At 43.3% G+C, this 23,704-nt stretch overlaps 1 protein-coding gene across 2 annotated transcripts in view; it reads left to right on the top strand.

The window, feature by feature from the left end:
- Positions 1-23,704, top strand: part of Gramd2b (GRAM domain containing 2B) — a 98,353-nt gene that overhangs the window by 9,827 nt on the left and 64,822 nt on the right. The window contains exon 1 of one of the 2 annotated variants that reach the window (XM_032885402.1): positions 21,402-21,656. The exons of the other annotated variant lie outside the window; for it this stretch is intronic. Within the exon in view, the coding sequence (XP_032741293.1) occupies positions 21,574-21,656 (83 nt within the window). The 5' untranslated portion in view covers positions 21,402-21,573. Of the gene's footprint in view, positions 1-21,401; positions 21,657-23,704 lie in introns of those variants that run through there. 2 annotated transcript variants of the gene reach the window in all.

The following is a 23,704-nucleotide window of genomic DNA, read 5'->3' as shown; positions in this document are numbered from 1 at the left end:
TAATTCAACTTAAAAACCCTTACTTTGTCAGGAGATTTTTAAAAATATCCGATGTGTTTATGTGATTTCGTCTCTGTTCGTTTGATAGTTATTTAATATGTGTGTTTAACAAAAGCAAAAGCAGGCGAGGAGAATTGTAGTGAACTTCTAGGAGTCACTTCCTCTGCAACCCTGTGGAGTACGAAGCAGGGAGCACGTTTGTGGGCCTTTGGGGATCATTGCCAGAAACATGTACCAGATGAACGTGTGCTCGCAGAGAGCCCAGCACAAATGACTGTCTCTTGTGTGTGCAATGTGGCTTATGCTTGGGAATGCGTCCATAAACTTGATCATTTTTCAGTGTACCCGCTGGATTACAGCAGTGGCTCTCAACCAATGGGTCGAGACCCCTTCGGTGACCCTTCCACACAGGTCACCTAAGACCTTCAGAAAACACATTACTACTCATAGCAGAAGCAAAATTATAGCTACGAAGTAGCGACAGAAAAATTTTATGGTTGGGCTCACCACAACCATATTAAGGTGTTGTAGCTTTCGGGAGGTTGAGAGCCCCTAGATTATAGCTATTCCCTTCGTTGCTTAGATAAGGAAGGGAAGTGACAAGTCGCCTGCATTTTTACCTATGTAAGGAAATAGAACCAAGAGAAACAAAATTAGCTAAGGGAGCGAATACCCTAATGGACCCATCCTAGCCAGCTTCACTTCATTGGCTTGGAATCAAATCATCCCACTATTGTCAGAATTCAATGGTCTCACCTAGGATAGTTTTTAAAGTCCCAGAAGAGACCATCAGAAATGGCCACCATATTGTTTTTAAAGAGAAATCTGGGATTCCTGACCCGAAACTGACTGCCAAGCAATTCTGCACGTTTTCAGGAGACAGATATGCCTCAGCTCCTGATAGATTTACTTCCCAAAACCCCAATCTAAATTATGATTCCTGCCTACGCAAACAAAATCACAGCTCTTTTCTTAAAGGCAATATGAGTTTATTCCAGAGGCATTTTGAGTGACCTCAGCCCAGGAACACAGATTTAGGTTAACCTAAATCCCGTGTTTCAAGGTGGAAGCAGTTTCATGAAGTTTTATACTTTTCTAGAACAAGGAAAGTCATAAGTCAAGGCAAGTTTAAACATTAAACATGGGTGGGAACATCAGAGGTGTTACAGGAAGACGGGAGATGTTTCTCTATAGGCCTCAGACGCTCTCTGGTTACGTTCATAGCTTTGGGGTTGGTGGAAGCTCATTGTTTGATAAATTAATAGATTCCAAGAAGGGTTTTAATCTATTAGTCACAGGATGTTAGTTCCCACACAGAGGTGGACAAATGCCTGTTCAGGGTGCTAAAGCTAGCTGTGATAAGGTAATTAGCCCTGGGCCTGCAACATTCCAACCTCTCCACATCACTGCTGTTCTAATCAGTCGACCTGTCACGGCACACAGAAATTCTCACTGATCATCCCATATACCATACCCCAGGAAAACAGTCAACATTCCGAAAAGTTCCTGCCACTCAAACCCAAGGGTGGTGGATCTGAGCTTTATTTCTAGCCCTCAGACGATGATGATGATGATGATGATGATGATGATGATGATGATGATGATGATGACAAGGAGGAGGAGGGAGGAGGAGGAGGAGGAGGAGGAGGAGGAGGAGGAGGAGTGGCATGAGTAGTAGTCTCTTGTTGCTGGAGAGATCTGTGGAGTTAGTCAGCAAGCCAGCCTCTCTAAATTGGTCAGCCCTAGGTCCCAGTGAGACCCTATCCCAAAAACCAAGGTGGACAGCCTCTGAGGAATGAGACATTGGAGACTGACCTCTGACCCCCACATACACAGATACAAAATGCACACATGTGAAAATACAAACATACGCACAACACACACACACACACACACACACACACTTCGAAAGTATGGTTTCTGTGGAATGAACACAAATGTCTTTAATAGGATCATTAAGTGGAAGACACATAAAACCGAAACCTGTCAGGGACCATTTATGTAAGAGAGAGGTGACAGGTGCTCTGAGTGCTTTGGGGAAGCGTGAGATAGGAAATGTGGCGGGTAATGATTCTAAACTGTCACGAAAGCATAGTAGCATCTCTTGGCAGGGATGGGCACTTATGTGAGGACCACTGCCTGGTGTACAACTGGTTTTGTAACTTATGAACTGTGTGTGTGTGTGTGTGTGTGTGTGTGTGTGTGTGTGTGTGTGATATAACAACTATTCCAATGCTATCTGCTGTGATTCTGAGGTAGTGAGAGATTGGAAATTCACATAGAAACAAAGGAATATTTCGCCCCCTAGAGTTCCTGGTTGGGAGGGAGGGGAGGTGGTGAAGGACACAGTTCCCCCAGCACACTCTGCACATAGAAGAAAGTCTGTTGAAAGCAGATCTTACTCAAGTAACTAGATGGCTAAGGACCCAGCTCCGCCTCCAGGACCTCCAGTCTCTGTGGCCAACACAGACGCAGCCAGAAGTCATGTGAAAAATCACACTATTAACATAAATCTCCAAATTCCTCCCGCCGCATGTCTTTTGTTCCGCCATATTTCCCACCCACCAGTCTCCTCTTCCCCCCTCTGCCTGATCCTTCCATGTCCCCTGCCCTCCACGTCTCTTGTTCTCCTCCATGTCTTTCCCGTGTCTCTTGTTCAGCTCCCTGTCTCTTATCCCCCACATCCCCTATCCCCCCTTGTCTCTGTCCCCCCATCTCCTATCCTTCATCTCTCCTGCTCACTCCCATATTTCCTTGATGTGGAATTATTTTACTTTAAAGTAAATCATAAACCCTACCCCACAACTTGCTTAAATCCAAAACAAAGCTGTTGAAATGTGACTCACGGGACTGCTTCCCCCGCCATTTGTGAATTAAAGTCACCAGCCTCCAGTCCTGAAGGTGTTGTCATTGTTGATACTGTGCTTGGTATTGTTTTATTGGTGCTGAGGATGAAACCTAGAGCCTGGCCCACGCAAGACAAGGACCCCATCACTGTTTTACATCCCTATCCCTCAGGAGTTTGAAATGCTAAAGCTTCTGGAAATCTAAAAGTCACGCCCCTGAAATTCCCATCTGAACCCGCAAGTAACCCAGAGCAGCAGCTAAAAGCACAGACTTTTCAGCAGGACGGCTGGGTCCTCGTCTCATCGAAGTGACTCTGTGTTCTTGTTTGCTTTGGAGACAAAGGGGTTACAAATCACCCTCCCCGTGATATTCTTAGAGAGCTACCTAGCCTACATGAGAAGCACTATTTAAAACTCCTCTGGTTGACGTTCATCCTTTAAGAAACACCTTTTAAAATCAAAAAAGGGAGCGTTTACTTCCCATGATACTCTTGCTGTTGCCCTATTTACTTTTATTGAGTTGCCCCAAGGGGAGCCTATTACTCGAGCTTCCCAGCATTTTCGGGATGCTCAGCCCTACCCGTGGACATTATCCCATCCTATAAAGAACTAGACCGCTAGATATCAGAATAAAATTTTCGGACATTTTCTAAGTTAGTTGCCTGGAATCTCAGGACAAGGAATAGCAAAAGGAATTGCTGATGCCTTACAAGGCCCCAATCCCCATTTCTGGAAGTAAAGAATCACGTATAGTGTGTGTTAGGGTTTTGAATCTCGGCCCGTGCCCGGACAGAAAACACTAAGACACCATGGTTCCACGTGGAAGGTTTAATGAGAGAAGAGTAGGAGAGGAAAGGCGGCTGGCCATGGGCACGTGGAGAGGAGTATGGGGGCAAGAACAGAGAAGAACAAAGAGTAAGAGGGGTAAGAGAGGATAAGAGAGAGTAAGAGAGGGAGGAGGGGGCAAGCAGTCCCTTTTATAGTGTCAGGCACAGCTGGCTGTTGCCAGGCAACTGTGGGGCGGAGCATACCTGGCTGCTGCCAGGAAGCTGTGGGGGTGGAGCTTAAACAGAACACCCACAGTGTGCTCTTGCGGCTAAGTTTACCATGTGTGCTTTTCACGCTTCTCGTAGGATGTCAATGACCCCACACAAGAATGAATGCCTGAGAACACTCGGCTTTATCTACCGAGCTGGCTGTTCTTGCTTTAAAAGGGGAGGGGAGTGTCAGAACACAGCCAAAAGAAGGACTTGTGGTGGACAAGGCCTTGGGGAACTGAGAGAGAAGTTCTAAGAGAAAAGGCAAAGGGCCTTTTACCTCTGGTGCATTTTGTCCCCTGAATGGGTCTTGGACACGATTTTCATGCCTCCTGAGACCAACATTTGCATTCAATTTATAAGACATGTGTACTCTTTTTGGAAGAGTCAGAACATGACTATCGGGTAAAAGGATGTGCTGGGAGCTGTCCCCAGTGGACCATAAATCTGGACATGGCCTCTGGTCTTCCATGCTTTCTCACATATAATCTCTCTAGTACGTGCCAGGCAATTGTTTCAAGCCATCTGTTCTGAGAAACTTCTGGGAAAGGCTGCTCTGCTCATATTTATATGTGATGTGCTTACTGACATTTATTTACTTGCATGTTTTTTTCTGAACTCCATCAACTTTCCTTGGATCACTGCTTTTTGTGTCACTCCTGTATCGGTGTGTGCTGAAACAGAAGTAGCGTTGACTACAGCAGTTGACTGTAGTCTGCCTCATTCTTTAAGGTCCCCAGATCGCAAGTCTCCCAAACAAATCTGCAAAGTTGACAAAAGTCAACAGGGTCTTGGGTCACAAGTCGCTTCATTAGCCTGGGTTAGGATGAACATGATTATCTCCGTCTCATGTTGCTTCCCCATCATGTGTGAAATCGTTGCCTGTTTTGATGGAAGAGATTATGGCATTCGTCTTTGTAAAATCCCCACATGCACCCAACTGCTTCCTTTCCTTTCCTTAAAGGATTCCCTAGATAGATTTAGGGATTGAAATTAAGACAAGAAAAACTAAACACACACACACACACACACACACACACACACACACAGAGAGAGAGAGAGAGAGAGAGAACCCTCTGTCACTTCCCTTAGTGACTATCTCACAGCAGAGGGATTGTTTCCCAAAAGATGTTTAAATAGCTTCAGCACTGACACATATAATTTTATTTCAGTTCCCATCTTTAATTGATAACGGTTCAGAACTGAGAAATATATTTGTGTGTTAACTATTGAGCCTAGCCTCTAATGGCTGAACCATCTCTTCAGCCCAAGAGTTTTGATTTTAGTAAGCAATCTTATCCAAAGGCCAAGGAGTGATAGGAGTTTTTATTGTGTGGGAAAAGGGACATGCACTGTGTGTGGCATTCATGATTCCTGTGGGGATCAGAAGACAACTTGTAGGATTCTGTTCTCTCCTTTTACCACATGAGTTCTGGAGATGGAATTTGGGTCATCAGACTTTATAATGACATAAGATTTTATGTCTAATTGTTGAGAGAGAGAGAGAGAGAGAGAGAGAGAGAGAGAGAGAGAGAGAGAGACACATCTCTGTTGAATGCTACCTCCACATTTACTAGAGTTCCTGCCTCTAGGAGTAGGCTGAACTAAGATCATTTGACTTTGAACTTTCACCAGATCTGGGTTTATAATAATAAAACAAAGCTAGAGTGTTGGCTCAGCGGCTAAGAGCACTGGCTAGTATTTTAGTGGTTCCAGATTCAATCCCTAGAGTCCACACGGTGGCTCACAACCATCTATGACTCCAGCCATCAGCGACCCAGTGTCCTCTTCTGGCCTCTGTGGGTACTGCATGCACATGGTATACAGACATCCATGCAAGAAAAGTACCCATGCACATAAAATAGAATAATAATAGAATTTTATATATAATGATAAAGACAGCAACAATGACAGACTGGCCCTCGCCTGCTTCCCTTTCTGTTTTTTCTTCCACATGATAGTCCTGAGGTAATGCTGCACAGCATGGCAAATATTTAACTGCATTATCAAGTGACCTTTCTTACAGTCCCATATCCAATTGACAAAGAGGAAGCTTTGTCTACTATTTTTCCATGCAATTACATAAATAGCCACTAATTAATGAGAGTAAAACCACATCGGGATAAAATGTTCACTTTTACCAATATGAGTTTATTTTTAACCTATGATTTCTTAGACCCCAAAGACTTGTCAATCATTGAGATCAAAGGAAATAAAATCACAATTACTATGTGCCTATCGAGTTTGCTGGTGAATAGCCATGGAGTTTCAGCAGCCAATCAGAATGCACTGAGAGACAGAGGGACAATCTACCTGCTAGGTGATGCCTCATTAGATCCGGTCCCTCTGTCTCTTAATAAAAAACGTTAGCAACTTACCATTTCTGAGCAGTCTCCTGCGAGCAGTCTTCCTCTTGGCTCTCACCCTAGAGCTAATCCAAGCATCACAATAACTTTATTGTGATAAAGGGAAGCTACTGTCCAGATAGGAAGCTGGGGAATAGGCACACAAACACTAAGAGAAGAGTTAGGCTCGAAACCATCTGTAGTGCCCTCCTTATGAAGAAGCAGAACTGGGCTAAAGTATGTAGCCCTCCTAAAGTAAGGGATTAATTAAAGACTGGTATATTAATTAAAGAATCAAACATACTACACCACCAGGACAGTGAGAGAAGATACACAGAGGGGGAAGAAAATATTTACAAAGCATGAATATGTTGATGGTCTGGTATTATGAATTCTTACTATTCAAAAGTGAAAAGATAGCATACTTAAAAATAAGCATTGCAAGTCAGGCACACCTACCATCCCAGCACTCAGGAGGCAGAGGCAGGCAGATCTGTAAGTTCAAGGCCAGCCTGGTCTACAGAGCAAGTTCCAGGACAGCCAGGACTGCACAGAGAAACCCTGTCTCAAAGGTGGGGGAGGAGGAACAGCAAAGGGAAAGCCAGAGAGATGGCTTAGCAGTTGAGAACGGCGTGCTAAGTTTCCAGAAGACCTGAGTCCTGTTTCCAATGCCCATGCTGCGTGACTGACAACTGCTTATAACTCCAGTGCTTGGGAATTTTATAGCCTCTTCTGGCCCCCATGGGCATGCACACATGTGGCAGGCACATACACACACACACACACACACACACACACACACACACACACACACACAATAATAAAAACAAGTCTTTTTTTAAAGTGAGCAAAACATTAAAGAGATATTTCACCAAACAAAACATATGAGTACATTATAAAGTGAAATATTGTACTAAAAAATCACTTGTCACTAAGACATAAAAACTAATACCACAATGGTATCATGTCATGTCCACTGGCATGGCTATACATGAAAGGGCAGGTACTAACATGTAGGGTCGGGCACAGAGAGAAATTGGGGTCCTTTATTGTTGTTGAGAATGTACAACTGTACAACCTCTTTGAACAAAGCAGGTTGACAAGTTCTTCAGAAAGCCGGACATAGAGTTATGACATGATTCCTCAAACTTACACATGTCCACGGGGAAACCTGCTTCTGTTATCCATCATTTAAATCTCCTCAGCAAAGCTGGAAGGAAACCTGCGCCAATGACACGGCTGACACCGGCACAGATACAGTATTACAAACACCCATCATATAACAATCAAGTAAAATAGACTACCAATGGGATTGGGATATCATTTGACCTTAGTAAAGAATGAAATACTACCGAACGCTACAACATAGATGGAAAAGGCTGGTTACAAAAGACCACAGGATTCCACTTAAATAAAATGCCCCAACATAGGGAAATCTGTAGTGGCAGAAAGCAGACAGTCTTCCTAAGGTATAGGACTGATGACTAATAGATATGGAGTTTGGGTTTCTGGAGTTTTGAGTTTTGGGTTTCTGCTTTTGATTTTGTTTGTGGAGAGGAGGCACGCGCTAGGGTTAGGTACTGGTGATACTTGCCCAATTTTGTCTAGTGATATAATAACCATAGAAACGTACGCTTTACTTTCTAATATTTTTCTTATGTTCATGTGTATATTTCTGTATGTGCATGTGAGAGTCTGGCACAAGTATGTGGGTGCCCGTGGCGGTGGGGGGGTCAGAAGAAGGTGTTGGATTCCCTGGACCTAAGTTAGAGGTATAGCTGTTAGATGCTTGGCATGGGTGTTAGGGGAAAAAACGTTTATCTTCTAGAACAGCAAGCGTTCTTAACCACTAAGCCAGTATCCAGCCACAAAGAGCACACTTTAAAAGGGTGAACTTTGTAGCATATGAAATATATCCCGGTGAAGCCAAGACAGTCTTAAAAGCATCCCTGTTTTTGAAAGTACATTTGACACAAATACAAAATACGTAATTTCTTTTCATGACTGATACATTGATTCATTTTCAAAATGATTGACACTTGTCACCTTAAACTAAGTGTTCTGATTAAAAAAGAAATTTGACACTGAAAATTTCAAAAACATAGCTGGTGGCGATGACGCACACCTTCGGTCCCAGTGCTCAAGATGGAGTCAGAGGCTGGAGGACCTCTGTAAGTTCAAAGCCAGCCTGGTCTACAAAGCAAGTTCCGGGATAGGCAGGGCTACACAGAGAAACAAAGTTCAAACATTGTCCGCGCCCAACAACTCAGAGAGAAGTAGCCCACCCCTGGCACTCTGACTAGTCTTCGTTTCTTATTGGCACAATGAGATGTCCGTCACAGGATGCTTAACCTATCAGAAGCCCTCCGTTAGTTTCACTCTCACTGCCTCATCTTCTTTTTCTTGTGAAATCTCCGTCTCCAAATGACCCATATCTAGTAAACCAGTCACAGCCAGCTGAGCGTTACCTAAAGACCTCTTGGAGTAGAAACAAAGTAAAATAAAGAATCTAAGGTTCTAATCTGCATACAGCATGTTGTATGTTACAGAGCCTACTTGCATTTCTTGAGCCCTTTGGTTCTGCCCCTCAACTAACCTTTGAAATACCCACTCAAACAAAAAGTAACAATCCACACTATTAATAAACCAGGATTTATGTGACCTAAGACGTTCTCAGCAGATATCCCCTAGGTTTCCATGGCAGAGTCACACATTTTACAATACAATGCATGAAAAGAAGAATGAAGAATAGCAATTAAGAAAGTCCCGACCAAGAACTCCTTTGTCCACCCTGAAGTTTACCATCAAATATTCAGTAAAGCAGAGACAATGAGACATTTATCCTCAGACTAGAGACAAAAAGAGATTAACAATTTAGTGTAAGTTGTTTTAGTTCGTCTGTTACTTTACTAATGGTACACACTTTTTTAAAAGCCATTTTTGACCAAGGACAATTGGGGCTTTAAAAAAATGCTAAAATTGAAAGGGATCTTCCATACATTGAAATATTCCATGAACTTGTTCAATCTATACAAGCAGGTAACTTAGCAACAAGATCGATGTTTAGAACACTTTTCAGAAGCAGGAGAGATGGCTCAGTCGTTATAGGCTAGGCTCGCAATCAAAAACCATAAGAACATTTTCAGAACTAATCTAAGAGCTCCTCACCAACCCTTAAGCCAAGCCTTCTCTTCATCCTTTGAAATAGATAAAATGGCACAGATGGAAAATGAGAAACTAAAGTGTCCCTAGCTGATCTCGCTGCCATTTCTGGCCTGTGCTATGATTTCCTCATAGCAGAGCTAATCCTGTGGACACTTAGTAGTCCTTAGATAGCCAAGACTCTAAGAAATGGATTCCCTGAGCGATTAAACTAAAAGCCAGAGCTCGGGGCTTAGAAGAAGGAGCCTTCAAATCCTTTCTCCCTAGAGCAAAACAGTTCAGGAAACATCTGAAGGAAGCAGACTGTTTGCAACGTCATACGATGTGCCTCGGTGAGCCACAAAACGTACTTGCTCCGTGTTTAACAAAGTCAAGATAAGTAACAAGACTGAATTTGTCAGGCCCATGCTTCCGATTGGATTGGGAGCTTCCAACTCCATACTTAAGGGCATTCCCGGGCTTCCTGTGAGTGAAGTCTGAGCTTGGGCTAGCCCAGCAATTGGGATAACTGAATACATTTGTTCTCACCTCCACCTGCTGCCAACTTTCAAGTCATTTAATAGATGTTGGAAATACAGCGACTGATGGACGGAGAGCAGCCCCTGGCCAGAGAGGCAGACTGGTTAACGGGATGCCCACGTAAAACAGCTGGTATGGCCACCACTGAAGGTTAAAGGTGGGTGGAGGACCACACGCCCATAACCTGAATCTGGTCACCTGAAAGGCATTTGTAGGTTTGAGGCCAGCCTGTACTACAGAATAAGGCAGAGTCACTCTTTAGGAAATGAAATGGAACTGTGTTGTAAGATGGCCAGATATAGGAGTGTATCAGGATTGTCCCCAGCAAATCAGAGCTGCCATAAATCTTCATAAGAGTTAATTAATTAAGTTAATTATTATTAGGTTAATTAATTGATTGTTAATTAAGTTAATACTGATTAACTCTAATTCAAATAACACTTTTACTTGGTTGAGCTAAAGCTTTTGTGTTAAGAACGATCTTTTCTTAACTATCTTTTCTTATCTGTGGAGCAAGAAGACTTATTAGAGAGCAGAGCAGAGATTTAACACGTTAAATATGTGTAAACATCTAACCTGAGGACATGGCCTTAACTTCTGACATGAATAAATCAGCCTGAATATGATTGAATACTGAGAGGATGGCATGGGTCGCCTCTCATGTAGCCTCCTCCATCATGTTGACATTAATCCCCTCTGTACTGTGGGTTAGCTTTAAATACTATTGATGAGCTAAGGGACAGCCACATTCCTGACTTGTTAAAAGCAGTTCTTTGATCCATAATGTAATAATGACAGTTAATAGTTATGGACAATCTGACACTTAGTGTGTGTCCGGCATACTGTTCACAATACAGTGATCTTTTAAAATTCCTTAATGGCTCTAAGGAAGTAAATGCAGCTGCTAGTCCCAGTCCCAGGGGCCCCACAAATGAGGAAAGTGAGACCGAGAATAAGTAAGTCATCCATCCAAGGCAGTAGAATTTATGTAGAGTCTCGGTCAGTCTGACTTTCATTCTACCCCTGGTCCGGGCTCTGACTGCCACAACTCTTAGCTGCTCCTGCTGGAGTTCAGCCGTGTGAGCTGTCTACTGAAAGGACACCACAAACAATCGCTGCCCCACCCCCAGCCCCCTGAACATCCAAGGGCAAAAATAAACAAACACTATGGCACCATCTGGGATAAGAGAGAAGCCAAGATGATACCAGCAGCCGCCATCAGATCTCCACTGCAGATCTGCTCTACACTCTTAAAGTTTATAGCACTAAGCATCCCAAGGACTCTCCTCGTGGTCCACGTCTTGGTTGACAGACTATTGCCTATCAGCTGATACGGAATAAGATTAGTTCTTAGCTAATTTATTTGGTTATGATATTAAAAAATTACATTTAAATTCTGATTTTAATTCATCTATGACCTTAACACACAGAGAAACGCACTGATTCCATCTGGATTGTTTGTTTTTGTTTTTGTTTTTGTTTTAAGTAATAACTACTTCAAAGCACAGAGCCTTGCTAAAAGAAGACAAAGGCCCCATCTTCTCAGATGAGAGGATTGTAATAATTACCCTCAGGAAACTTGAATTGTTTTGAAATTGGTTCACACAAAAATCACGTCATCTCCCCTTCCACGGTGCTTAGATTGTGTTGAAGCAGCAAGGAGGCTGTTGCTCTAGCCAGCGCTACCCTTAAGGCAGCGAGGGCCTTCCATTCTGCGCTCCATTAATAGACTCACATTCCAACACAAAGCACAGGGCTTGGACTGAAGCCCAGTTCTCCTGACTTCCAGAGGAGGACCAGTTCTAAAACGTTATGCAGATGTGGGGGAGGGGAGGTTGCTCCTGTGACCCACAACAGGAGAATAGGAATGACTGGGCCGCACCCCTCCTTCTGCCGCCCCCCTTCTCCCTCCAGTCTTTGACACCATGGCAGTTCTTAGTACCAAGCATCTAGTTCTGAAACCAGTCTATGGATACATGCTTGGTAAATGTCTGTCTGTGGACATGCTCTCCCACAAAATTGTAAATTCACTTACAGCAAGCATGCTACCTGTTTGTGTATATAGCTCTGTCACCCAGAATATGACCTGGCCCATAAAGTGATTATCCCCCATCCTCCCCCCCCAAAAAAAAACTGTTGGAAGGAAGGAAACAGAGCGAAGAGAGGGGGAAAAGAGAGGAGACTGGGCACAATTTCCCTCAAACGAGGGGCCTATCTTTAAGACTGAGCCAAAGCCCAAAGGAAATCTGTAGCTAACTGACAAGAGAACAGAGGTTTTCTATTTCTCAACTACCCTTCTGTCAGGCTTCTGCATCTTTCTGCTGGGCTAACTTAATTCCTGTGAACTAGCATTTCAAGACAAGTAGTCGAGCACAGCTGAGAGAATGGGGCGAGGAGAGAACCCCAGTAGGATTTGTCACAAAGAACGATGAAGGTATAAAGAGGGAATGAATAAAGTCCGAGCGAGCCATAAAATGTACGTGATAGAAGGAACAAAGTCTAGAGATAATTAAATGATCGCTGCTCCAGGACAAGATGTCAAGTGCTGCACAGGAGAAAGGCAGAACCTGCCAAAAGATGGCAGCCGGAAGGCCAGGCCCATGACTGAAGGCACCATGACAAGACAAGGACAAGAAGAGGCGATGTGGGTGTTTCTAGACTCCACAGCTCTGCCTTGTATCTCTGTGCTATAAACAGTGACCTGTGGGCTAGGGCATCTGCAAGTCTTGGACTCTCCTGTTCCGTTGAGGGGATACGTGTCCTCGACTAGCAGAGAAGTGAGACATAGAATGAGCCCGTGGTTTTCTTTTTAAGTTGTGAGGAGAAATTCTCTATTATATATTTCTTTTTCATTCAATCCTTTCCCCCCCCCCGTGAAGTAGGGGAAAAAATACCAGTGTTCAAATTTCGTAGGTCAGTGAGAATTCTATTCTAAGGAGTGTGGTTGAGCATCAGTGGTTATAAAGGGTTACTCAATAAGTCATTCACTTGACAAATATTTATTGAGCATCTCCCATGAACCAACACTTTCGGATACAGTGGTGAATACAGCAAATAGGGTCCTTGTTTGGGGGGGGGGTGTCTGTTCTTGAGGATGAGAAATGATGGAAAAAAACAGACAGAAAACTCATTACCTGTATGAGACATCAGCTATCTCCCTCCCTAAAGCAGGCACACAAGAGAGGTGCAGCCTTTTGCTATGTCTAGAATGTGCCAAGCTCAACAGCCAGTCTGTAGTGATTTAAATATGCTTGGCCCAAGGAATAGCATCATTTGGGAGGTATGGCCTTGTTGGAGGAAGTGTCACTGGGGGGGGGGGGCTTTTGGACCTCCTACCTGCCTGGAAGTAAGTCTTCCGGTTCCCATTGGAACAAGGTGTAGAACTCTTAGCTCCTCCTGCACCATGCCAGCTGAACACTGCCGTGATTTCTGCCGTGATGACGATGTTCTGAACCTCTGAATCTGTAAGTTATCCCCAATTAAAGGTTGTCCTTTATAAGGGTTTCCTCGGTCATGGTGTCTGTTCACAGCAATGGAAACTTTAACTAAGACACCGTCTTGGGGTTTCTGCCTCTTCCCTTCTGCTGGCTCTCTTTGCATCCAGATCTTCATGGACTTCCTCTGTCTTGTCCTTCAAAACTCAGCTGAGCCATCACCTCTGGGTGGGGCTTTCTTGATCATCCTATGTAAACATGTCTCCCTCCCCATCTACTCTTCTCTGTTTCGTTGTCTTTGTATTTCTTACGCATTGAACTGATACAGTGCCTTTTACTTTGATTCTCTTCTTCATTGAGAAATGGTGCCTCTCAGATACAGTGGTCCCTCAGCATCCTTCAAGGACAGTTTCTAACATCAAAAGCCAATAAGGCTCAAGTCCTGAACAAAAACTGGTATAAAAGCTGCACTTAATCTCTAGTCATTTACTCTCTCTAACACTATCATGGAAATTCTGTGTAAATAATTGTCATACAAGTGAGGAACATCTCCACACATGCTCAGTGTAGATGACACCACTGTAGGTGCATCTACATTCTGACCTACAATTAGTTACATCTGAGGCTACAGAATATGTGAATACAGAGGGCTGGTTGTACTTATCAAATTTTGGGTTCTACGTCTAGAATGTAGGACTGATAACAAGTTGGGTTTTATCCTTTTGCTCACTTTCAAATCTCATATGTTTAAAACAGTGCTGTTAGAAATGTCTGTTAACTCACAGGCCCAGCAAGAAAGTTCTGAAGGCTACTCTGTGGCAGGTGGTCTTTAATGACTTTCCCTGGTAACCCAGCTCCTGGTATTTATATCCTGAATCTAGGTCAGTCTGCAGCTCACCTTTAATGAATACAATCCAACATACCTAAAGTTGCATAATGTCCAGTGATGTCACACTGGACAATAGGATGTAGATTCAACCTTGTTTTGCAGGACATATGGTCCCAACAAGTCAAAGAACAAAACAAAACAAAGTAACAACAAAAACCCAAGTATACCAAGATCTCGATGTTATATGTAAGGAAGCCACAGCTCGCCCACTCAGTAGAATATCACAGGGGGAAACCGGAATGTCCTGCTGGCCCTCAGCCCAGTTGGCCTGTCCAACTAAAAAGCCAGTTCTTCCAATGAAAATGCATCTTGCATATCTAGCTTGATGAGTCTTCTAATGATTCCATCCATGGGCTCCATGTTACTGTACCCAAAAGAGTGGTACACATCCATCTGAGTATAGTCAACTCATAGAACTATAAGAGATAATAATAAATTACTCTTGGAACCCCTACAGTTTCAGATGATTAGTTATAAAACAACTGGAATCTTCTAATTACTGAGACCATTTCCGGTTGCTCATATACATGTGTGTTTAGGGCTGGTCACTTGGGATTAGATAACCTATAAAGGCAATTATCCCTGCAGAAGACTGACTCTCCCTCTCTGATTGTCTGCAGCTCTTCATCTATGCATGGGAAATTTCTTCCATCCACACTGACATATTGTGGCGGCTTAAATAGGAATAACCCCCATAGACTAATAAATTGGAATGTTTGGTCACCAGAGAGTGGCACTCTTAGAAGGTATGGCCTTGTTGGAGTAGGTGTGGCTTTGTTGGAGGACATATGTCACTGGAGGTAGGCTTTGAGGTTTCAGATGCTCAGGACAGGCCCAATGTATCTCTTTTCTGATGACCTTGAATCCAGATGTAAAACTCTCAACTCCTTCTCCAGGACCATGTCTGCCTACATGCCGCTACACTTTCCACCATGATGATAATGGGTCAAACCTCGGAACCTACAGGCCAGCCCCAATGAAATGTTTTCCTTTATAATAGTTGCCATGGTCATGGTGTCTCTTCACAGCAACAGAAACACTGACTAAGACACGTGTCAGCTCAGTTATCGTTGGGCAAGACTTGTTCAGGCAATTATATTGTAGAGATTTAATAGGGGCAGCTTTCCGGTCATGCATGCAGGAGACATCCTAGTCCTTTGGTACTTATAGTCTTTCTTCTTCCTCTTTCACAACATTCCCTGAACCATAGATGCAGGGGTTGCATGGTAGGCATGGCAGTTTGGGTTGGGTACCCTGGGGTCAGTTATTCTCTGCATTTGGACAAGTTGTTTCTACACATATTGTATTCACACTTGTGAGTCCCTGCTGGGACACTCCAACATAGCATTTATCCTTTGCCATCGACAATGTGTTTGGCATTATTCGGCCTTCTATAATCCTACAAGACACCCCACCCCCAAAGACTAAAAAATCGGATCTTCATCTTCTAGGGAGCACTGTTTTGTTGTTGTTGTTTCTGTTATTATTGTTGGGCCACTAACCTCCCTGAAGATCAGACTCGTCTTTTAATAGCAATGGAGGTTTGATCTTTAAGTTTTGTTTAATGTGTGGTAGGCAACGGTTTCCCATTTCCCTCCGGTAAGAATGAAGACAAAGTACAAATATGTGAGGCAGATCCCAGAAAAGAATCTAACTGACGCAGAAGTGACTACACCGACGGAGTGTTAAGAAATTGGCACCGAACAAGTGACGGAGTGGGTGCCTGGTACTGTTAACTGGGCCAACAACTTATGACTATCCAGGTCATAAGTCCTTGGGGGAAACCTAATACAACTACTGTTCTAGACGGGCATAGTAACAACCTTCCCCTAAGTTCTTGTCTTTATACCCGTAGATAAGTGTGTCTCTCAATCCTCAATAGAGAAGCTTCTTTTTGCAATAGAGGACAACCAATACCAAGGCCCGAAAACTGGTCGCCATACCGAGGATACGAGACTATGGAGTGCTCAGTTCCGAATAGGACATCTATATTACATCCCTTTCCTCTAGGGCTCAGGAATCACAGTGACAGAAAGATTCTAAGAGTCAGAGTAGTGGGCCAGCAGCAAAATGGTATTGGATTGACATGATGGGGCGGTTGCACACATGAATTCACACCTGGGACTACATGTATGAGATTTGCACAAGATCAAGCCAGAGAAAATCCCAGCATGGACCAGGGAAGGAACAGGGATGATGTCCCATGGGTAGTTGAGGAGTTATTGGCAAGTGATGGTTGTTGGGGAAAGATTAGTTTCCTTTAGGGATGCATCCACCCACGGCTCTGCAGCCATGCACACGAGCAACATTAAATAGACTGATAGGGTTTTTAAACACACACACACACACACACACACACACACACACACACACACACTTTGTTGGAAAGGAACAGTGGAGAGGGATAGGAGAAGAGCTACAGGGGGTGGAATGAGAATGAATTTAGTCAAAACATTAGACATTTTCTTAGTTAGGGTTTTACTGCTGTGAACAGACACTATGGCCAAAGCAACTCCTATAAGGACAACATTTAATTGGGGCTGGCTTATAGGTTCAATCCATTATCATCAAAGTGGGAGCATAGCAGCATCCAGGCAGGCATGGTGCAAGAGGAGCTGAGAGTTCTACATCTTCATTTGAAGGCTACTAGCAGAATACTGGCTTCCAGGCAGCTAGGATGGGGGTCTTAAAGCCCACCCACAGAGACACACCTACTCCAATAGGGCCATACCTTCTAATAGTGCCACTCCCTGGGCCAAGCATATACAAACTATCATAGGCATGTATGAAATTCTCAATATATATCTACACCCATACCTAAATATGCATTAGAAAATAAGAAAAGAAGTTAGCAAGACCTAAGACCTTCTTTAGAAGAACTAAGTTCAAATACCAGGTCCTCCCATTGCTAGACCTAAGGGCCTGGATTCCACCAGAAAGCCAGTGTGGATGACCTTAAATGCCTTCCACATCACATGCCATGGTCAATAACATTTACCATTTAGATGACGGGCATGTCTTTTAAAATATGAGGTGGACTTTAATTTATTGTTTAGGTAGTATGCTAGCTTCTCATTACTATAACAAAATAACCAAGATAATCAACTTACAGAAAAGGAAAGATGAATCTTGGCTCACAGTATTGAAGATTTCAGTTCACAATCAGTTGTACTGGTCGCTCGTTATTTTGGAAGTTGTGAAGAGGCAATGTAGTGTGGTGGGGGAGTATGCCAGAGAAAGCTGCTTACCTTCTGGTGGCTGGAAAGCAAAAGAAAGAAATTAGAAAGAGCCAGGTCATGATATTTTGAGACTACACCCCATCCCAGGGACCTAATTTCATCCTGTTAGGTCCCATGCCTAAGGATTTACCCCCTCTCTGATCCTACCATGAGCTGGGCGATGTGCTTTTAACAGATGGGCTCCGGGAACACTCATCTAAGCCATAGCATGTGGCATCACTGTTTCTCTCATTCTTGAGGAGAACTGAAAGGAGGGACAAGGTGTACTTCAGTTGATACAGTGATTGCCTGGCATGCACCAAGCTCTGGAGTCCAGTTTTCTACATCACACCCAAGCCGGATGTGGTAGGAGTTCAAGGCTAGCTGGGTCTAGATCCTGCCTTTAAAAACAAAAAGTAAGTTAAATTCTTCAGAACTTAAAGAACATTGAAATGAGAAAGATTTTGCCTGGCCTCTTCTGTTCTCATGGGACCAGTGTGTTGAACTACCTATCCTCTGGGCCTAGGATTTATACTTCTCTGCCCTTTCCTCTCAACACAATAGTAAATGTGGTTGTTTCATCTCTAGGCAGAAAGCTCAAGTGGTTCAGTGTCCCAGTATACACTGTTATCTGCATTGGGAAATAATGGTTCAAAAAGCATTCTTTTGTTTTGATTTTATTGTATTTCATTTCTTTCTTTCTCTTTTTTTTTTTTTTTTTTTTTTTTTTAGGAAGAAAGGATTTATTTATTTGGCTTACACTTCCATATCACTGTTGATCATTGAAGGAAGTTAGGACAGGAACTTAAACAGGGCAGGAATTTGGAGGCAGGAACTGATGCAGAGGCTATGGAGGAGTGCTGCTTACTGGATTGCTCCCCCTGACTTGCTCAGCTGGATTTCTTATAGAACCCAGGACCACCAGCCCAAAGGGGGCACTACCCTGCGTCTTGTTATTTTTAAAGTTCTACAGCAGGTGCTTCCAAGGTCTACTCTTCTACTGTAAAGAGTGTATCTACCAGACTTTCCTATTTAATATAAAGTGTTCAAAAGTGACTAGCCTCCAGTAATATTTCTCAACTTCGATTCTTACAGTTTTCCTTTAAGCCTGAGAAGGACACTCTCCAGTGTTACTGCACAGCTTTTTTCTTAACTCTGGCAAAGTCTTCCCAACCCCCTCCCCTTCTGATAACTAACTGAAACTGAAAACAGCAATGGGCTGAAAAGTGTTTCTGGGATAGTTTGATCATGTATACTGGGCATGGGTGAGTTATTACAGAGTCTCCAGTTTTCCTCTTGAAAACTCACAGGCATCTTCTGAAATGTATCATCAGCCCTCGAGTGGCCTCGCCAGCCTACAAAATCAGTTAATGCACAGTCATACTGACTAATAAATGTACACCCTGCTACATACTGTGAGTTAGGTAACCATCTGCATACCGCAACCACATCTCTACTTCAATTTCCTAACTCATTCTTTGAACTCTGCCCTTGGGCTTGTGACAGATGTGCAGTATATCTGACCAATCTAAGTAAACGTCAACATTTGACCAATATTCTAAAGGACTTGACGCATCTACCTCCCAATAAATAGATACATACTTACATACATACATACATACATACATACATACATACATACATACATGAGGAGTTCAGATTTTCTACCAAAGTTTTTTCAGTAACTGGAAAAGCTATGGTTAGAATTCTTCTTTGATATTAGAAAAGAATTTAGCTTTCCTGAAGCCTGAAAGAAGGAAAGTAATGAGTTTCTTATCAGCAAAAAGTCAGAGCAAAGTCAAAAACACATCTTAAGCCATATCTTCTGTCTCTCTACTATTGCTTGACTGAGGCTATGTTTTATATACTGTGCTTGATTTTATTGTACAGTAATTCAATGAGAACCCTTATTCATTGGTGGTGGGGGTGCAAATTAATAAAACCATTGTGGAAATCAATTTGGAGATTTCTCAAAAAAATTTAGAAGTAGGAATACCACATGACCACAATTGCTCTCCTGGGGACATGTTCAGATAGTGCCTTACCCATACCTTACCTCAGAGACATTTGCATCTCCTGATAATTGCTGCCTTATTTGCTGTAGCAAAGAATTGGAATCAACCTCATTGTCCATTAATGGATTAATGAATCATAAAAATAATATATATATACACACACTATTCAGTTCTAAAGGAAAATGAAGTTTAAAAATTGTAGAAAAATGGATGACGTAAGAATGTACAAAATTAAGCAAAGACATACAATCTCAGAAAAAAAGAAACTACACGTTCTCTCTCATCTGGGATTAAGGGAATAATATTGGCGAGTGTGTAAACAAATGTACATGTGGATACAGTATAACAGGAGAAGAGAACAAGGAAGTTTGCATTAGGAGATGGCGAAAGACTGAGTACAGGAGGAAGGACACAAAGAAGAGGGAGTTGCGTGTCTTCTAGCTCTGTCGGGAGTCTCTTGGTTTTGGTGGCAGATAAGAGCATAAAACATATTGGGGCTGGGGATTTAGCTCAGTGGTAGAGCACTTACCTAGGAAGCGCAAGGCCCTGGGTTGGTCCCCAGCTCCGAAAAAAAAAAAAAAAAAAAAAAAAAAAAAAAAAACATATTGCACACTGAATGTGTAAAGTGGAATGCGGAGTTTCCGAGCTACTGTTCCAAATGCCAATTCTTTGTTCAAGACAGGGTCCCTAGCTAGCCTGGAACTTGCTCTGTAGACCAGGCTGGCCCGGAACTCAGCTCTGTCTGCTTCTGCCTCCTGAGCGCTGGGACTAAGGGCATGCACCACTAACCCCCAGCCAGCATGCCAGTTCTATCTGTAGAGATGCTTACTGAATTGTATAGATTTTGGCTCTGATTACTTTTTGTGTGTGCTGTTATATATTTGCAATTTTTATAATAGAGTTTAAACGATTAGAAAAGACAATTGCTAGAAGAAAAAACAAATTAGCTGTTTGGTGATGTAATTAAAAACTTAGCAAGTAAAATAACGCAGGTTATTTACTCCTTCTGGTACTTTACTGCTATACTGCTTTACTTCCCCAGTTCTGCCTCACTTACAGAAGTTCTAGTCAGAGATACTGAAGAATGAATATTTTAGCGCCCTTTAACTCAGCTGAGCTGACTACCCAGAATACTCACCGTACTCCTGCAACAAAACAGCCTGATCATGGTTTGCATAAAGTTAAACACAGAGCACCACGTGACCGAGCAAGTCTACTTTTAGATAAGCAACCAAAGGAACGGAAGCAGGGAGTTGAACAGAGTTGGACACGGGTTCATAGCAGCAGCAATCAGAACAGCGGGGGGGGGGGTGCGCCCCCAAAATGTCCATCCATGGATAAATAAAAACACAACCTCTACTATGGGAGATGTATACGTGGTAATGGATTATTATTCGGCCGAACCACACCCCGCCAAAATTGCTAAGGAAGTTTTGATGATTGGTTCACTGCCTCTCCCGTCTCTTTCCCACTGAAGAACTAGAAGGAATCAGCTAGGTGAATACTTTTTCCCTTTGTTCCTACCTCACAAACTGAGGGGCTCTTATTGTTAGCACCGAGAGGCGGCGGTCTTCAGTGAGTCAAGACTCTGTGTGCCAGATTTTGGCGAGGAAGTGGACCGGCCGGTAGGGCACTGGTGTGAGCCATCACCACTCAGTGCGCGCCACTTCCTGCACTGCAGCCCGCTGCTACCCCTTGCTTACTCCCCTATCCCACCCCCGCCCCTATTACCTACTGGGTAGAAGAGAAAGAGAGAGGGGACCTAGAACAGCAGGCGGCTACAGTGTTGTGTCTTGTTAGGCAAATGTTTCAACTGCTTGGCCAATTAGCGTCCTCTCCCAGAAAGACGAGTTCAACAGGTTTCCATTTGCTCCTCCTCTGTCTCCTGGGTTGGGGAAAAAGGCTGTCACTTTGCTTCGACCCTCCCCTTCCCTCCCTCTGGGCTCTCCCAGCCCAGCTCGGACCAATCGCACTGGCTCCAACGTGTCCATGTTGGCGGCCCGGGAGCTCAGCTGCCTGGATGCGCAGCGTTAGGGTGCAGGAGAACAGGGAGCCGGGAGCCCCGAATAGGGAGCCGAGTCCTGGGGTACTCCCGGGACGCGGCCCTGATGACTGAGCTCCAGCAAGAGGTGGAGGACGCCAAGCCAGCCAAAGTGCTCACCAAGAGAGAAGGCAAAGTTGGCCCGGCCCAGTAAGTGACCTCTGCTGGACGGACGCTACGCGCCCAGACCGAATTGTTAGCCTGTGTTCTGATGGGAAAGGCTTTCTGAACTTCTGTAGAAACAGCCCTTATACATATCTTAATCATTCTCTCTCTCTCTCTCTCTCTCTCTCTCTCTCTCTCTCTCTCTCTCTCTCTCTCTCTCTCTCTTTCCTTTCTCCCTCCCTCCCTCCTTCTTTCTCTCTCTCTTTCTCTGTCTGTCTGTGTCTGTGTCTGTGTCTGTGTCCGTCTGTCCCTCCCTCTCTCCCTTCGTCTCCAGCTCTTTCTTTCCCGTTCTTCCTTCCTGTCGCCTCCCTTCCTCTCCTCACTGAAGAATGCATTGTCTATCCTGAAATCCGGTGGTGATGAGAATTATTGGATCTGAAATTATAGTTGATGTTTTCTAATTCCCAAGGAGATTTAGGGAAACTCCTCCAATCTTGGAGTCATGTCAAAGTCCGTGCAAAACTTTGCTTCAGTGCTTCTATTTCTGAATGACATCTGGGGAAATCCAGGCGTCTTTGGTTATTGGATGTCATCTGTTGATTGCTTTCGCAATAATGTGTATTTTATTTGATTCAGAGCTCGTGGTTGGTTCTCCCCACTGTTTCTACTTATGAGAGGAGTTGGAAACAAGTGTGCTTTATCTTTCCCTCAAAGTCTGTGCCCTTACACACACACACATAACACCACCACCACCACCACCACCGCCATTTACAGTGTTGTGGAGGAACACTGAGATATATACTAAGACAAACACTTTAAACATGGCTGTGTCTGTCCTCTTAAAGCATTTATGTGTCTATTAGATTTTCCCATTATCTGACCTATAAACTCTTCAAACGGAAAACAAATTTTCCCATCACCTTACTCCTATAAGGAAACTCTCTTCTTTCTTGTGCTACTTTGAGCGTGCTTAATAGCCCAGAGGTGTAGTTTTTAAACAATTGTTATTCTTGTTCTTCTTTTTTAAAAGAAAAAAATCTTTGACTAATTGCTGATTTGCTCTGTCCACGTCACTGAAACATTAACCCATGGCACAATCACTACCTAAATAAGCCTGGTTTTCTTTCATGGTATTAAGTTGTTAGAGAGCCTACAATGTTTTATTGATACTCCTCTCAGTGGCGATTTCTAATAGTAAAGGCTCAGTCTCTATTACCATTGTTCCATTTTGTTATTGTTTTGCTTGTGGGTCACTGCTTTGTTTCACATGAGGCTTGCATACAAGACTCCAGACTCTAACATTTCTCAACCTGTGGGTCATCACTCATTTAGGGGTCCAAGGACCCTTTCATAGAGGTGGCCTAAAACAATGAGAAAACAGATATTTACATTCTGATTCTTAACTGTAGCAAAATTACAGTTATGAAGTAGCAACACAATAATTTTGTGGTTGGGTTCACCCCAACCTGAGGAACTGTATTAAAGGCTCTCAGCACTAGGAAGGGTGAGAACCACTGTCAGTTGAGTTTACATGGAAAGGTGGGAAGAAGATACTCGTCAGTTGCTTTGATCCGTGCTTTCAAGGCTGTGACCATACTCTCTCCTGGGTCTCTGGCCCTCTGACAGCTCTTTGCTGTCCAGTGTCTGGCATCTAAAGCTAATGTTCTTCATCGTTCACTTGGTCTTACCCAAAGGTCGAGAAGTGGTGTTTTTCCCACTCGTTATAAGGAAGGGAAAGTGTTGCCAGAAGTAAAACTCCCATAAAAACATTTTTTTTCTTACCGCCGAATAAAATCCAACTCTATAACAATAATTCAGATCTATGACCGGGTATGATGGCACACGCCTTCAATCCTAGCAGGTGAGAGGCAGAAGCAGGACACTCTTTATGAGTTTAAGGCCAATCTCATCTACATAACAAGTTCCAGGACAATCAGGGTTACATAGAAAGACCCTGGCTCAAAAGACAAAAACATCTAAGAAAAAGATTGCCTTTTAAATAATACCAGTTTCCTTTGCTCTTCGTCTTCTTTCTACATACTTTATTTTTCTGAAGAAGACTCAGCATGGTTAGTGCTTTTACCGTGTTATAG

The sequence above is a fragment of the Rattus rattus genome, chromosome 15, assembly GCF_011064425.1.
Source record: "Rattus rattus isolate New Zealand chromosome 15, Rrattus_CSIRO_v1, whole genome shotgun sequence".
Lineage (NCBI taxonomy): Eukaryota > Metazoa > Chordata > Mammalia > Rodentia > Muridae > Rattus > Rattus rattus.
Note: the sequence above shows the minus strand (reverse complement) of the source record. Positions and strands in the feature narration are given on the sequence as shown.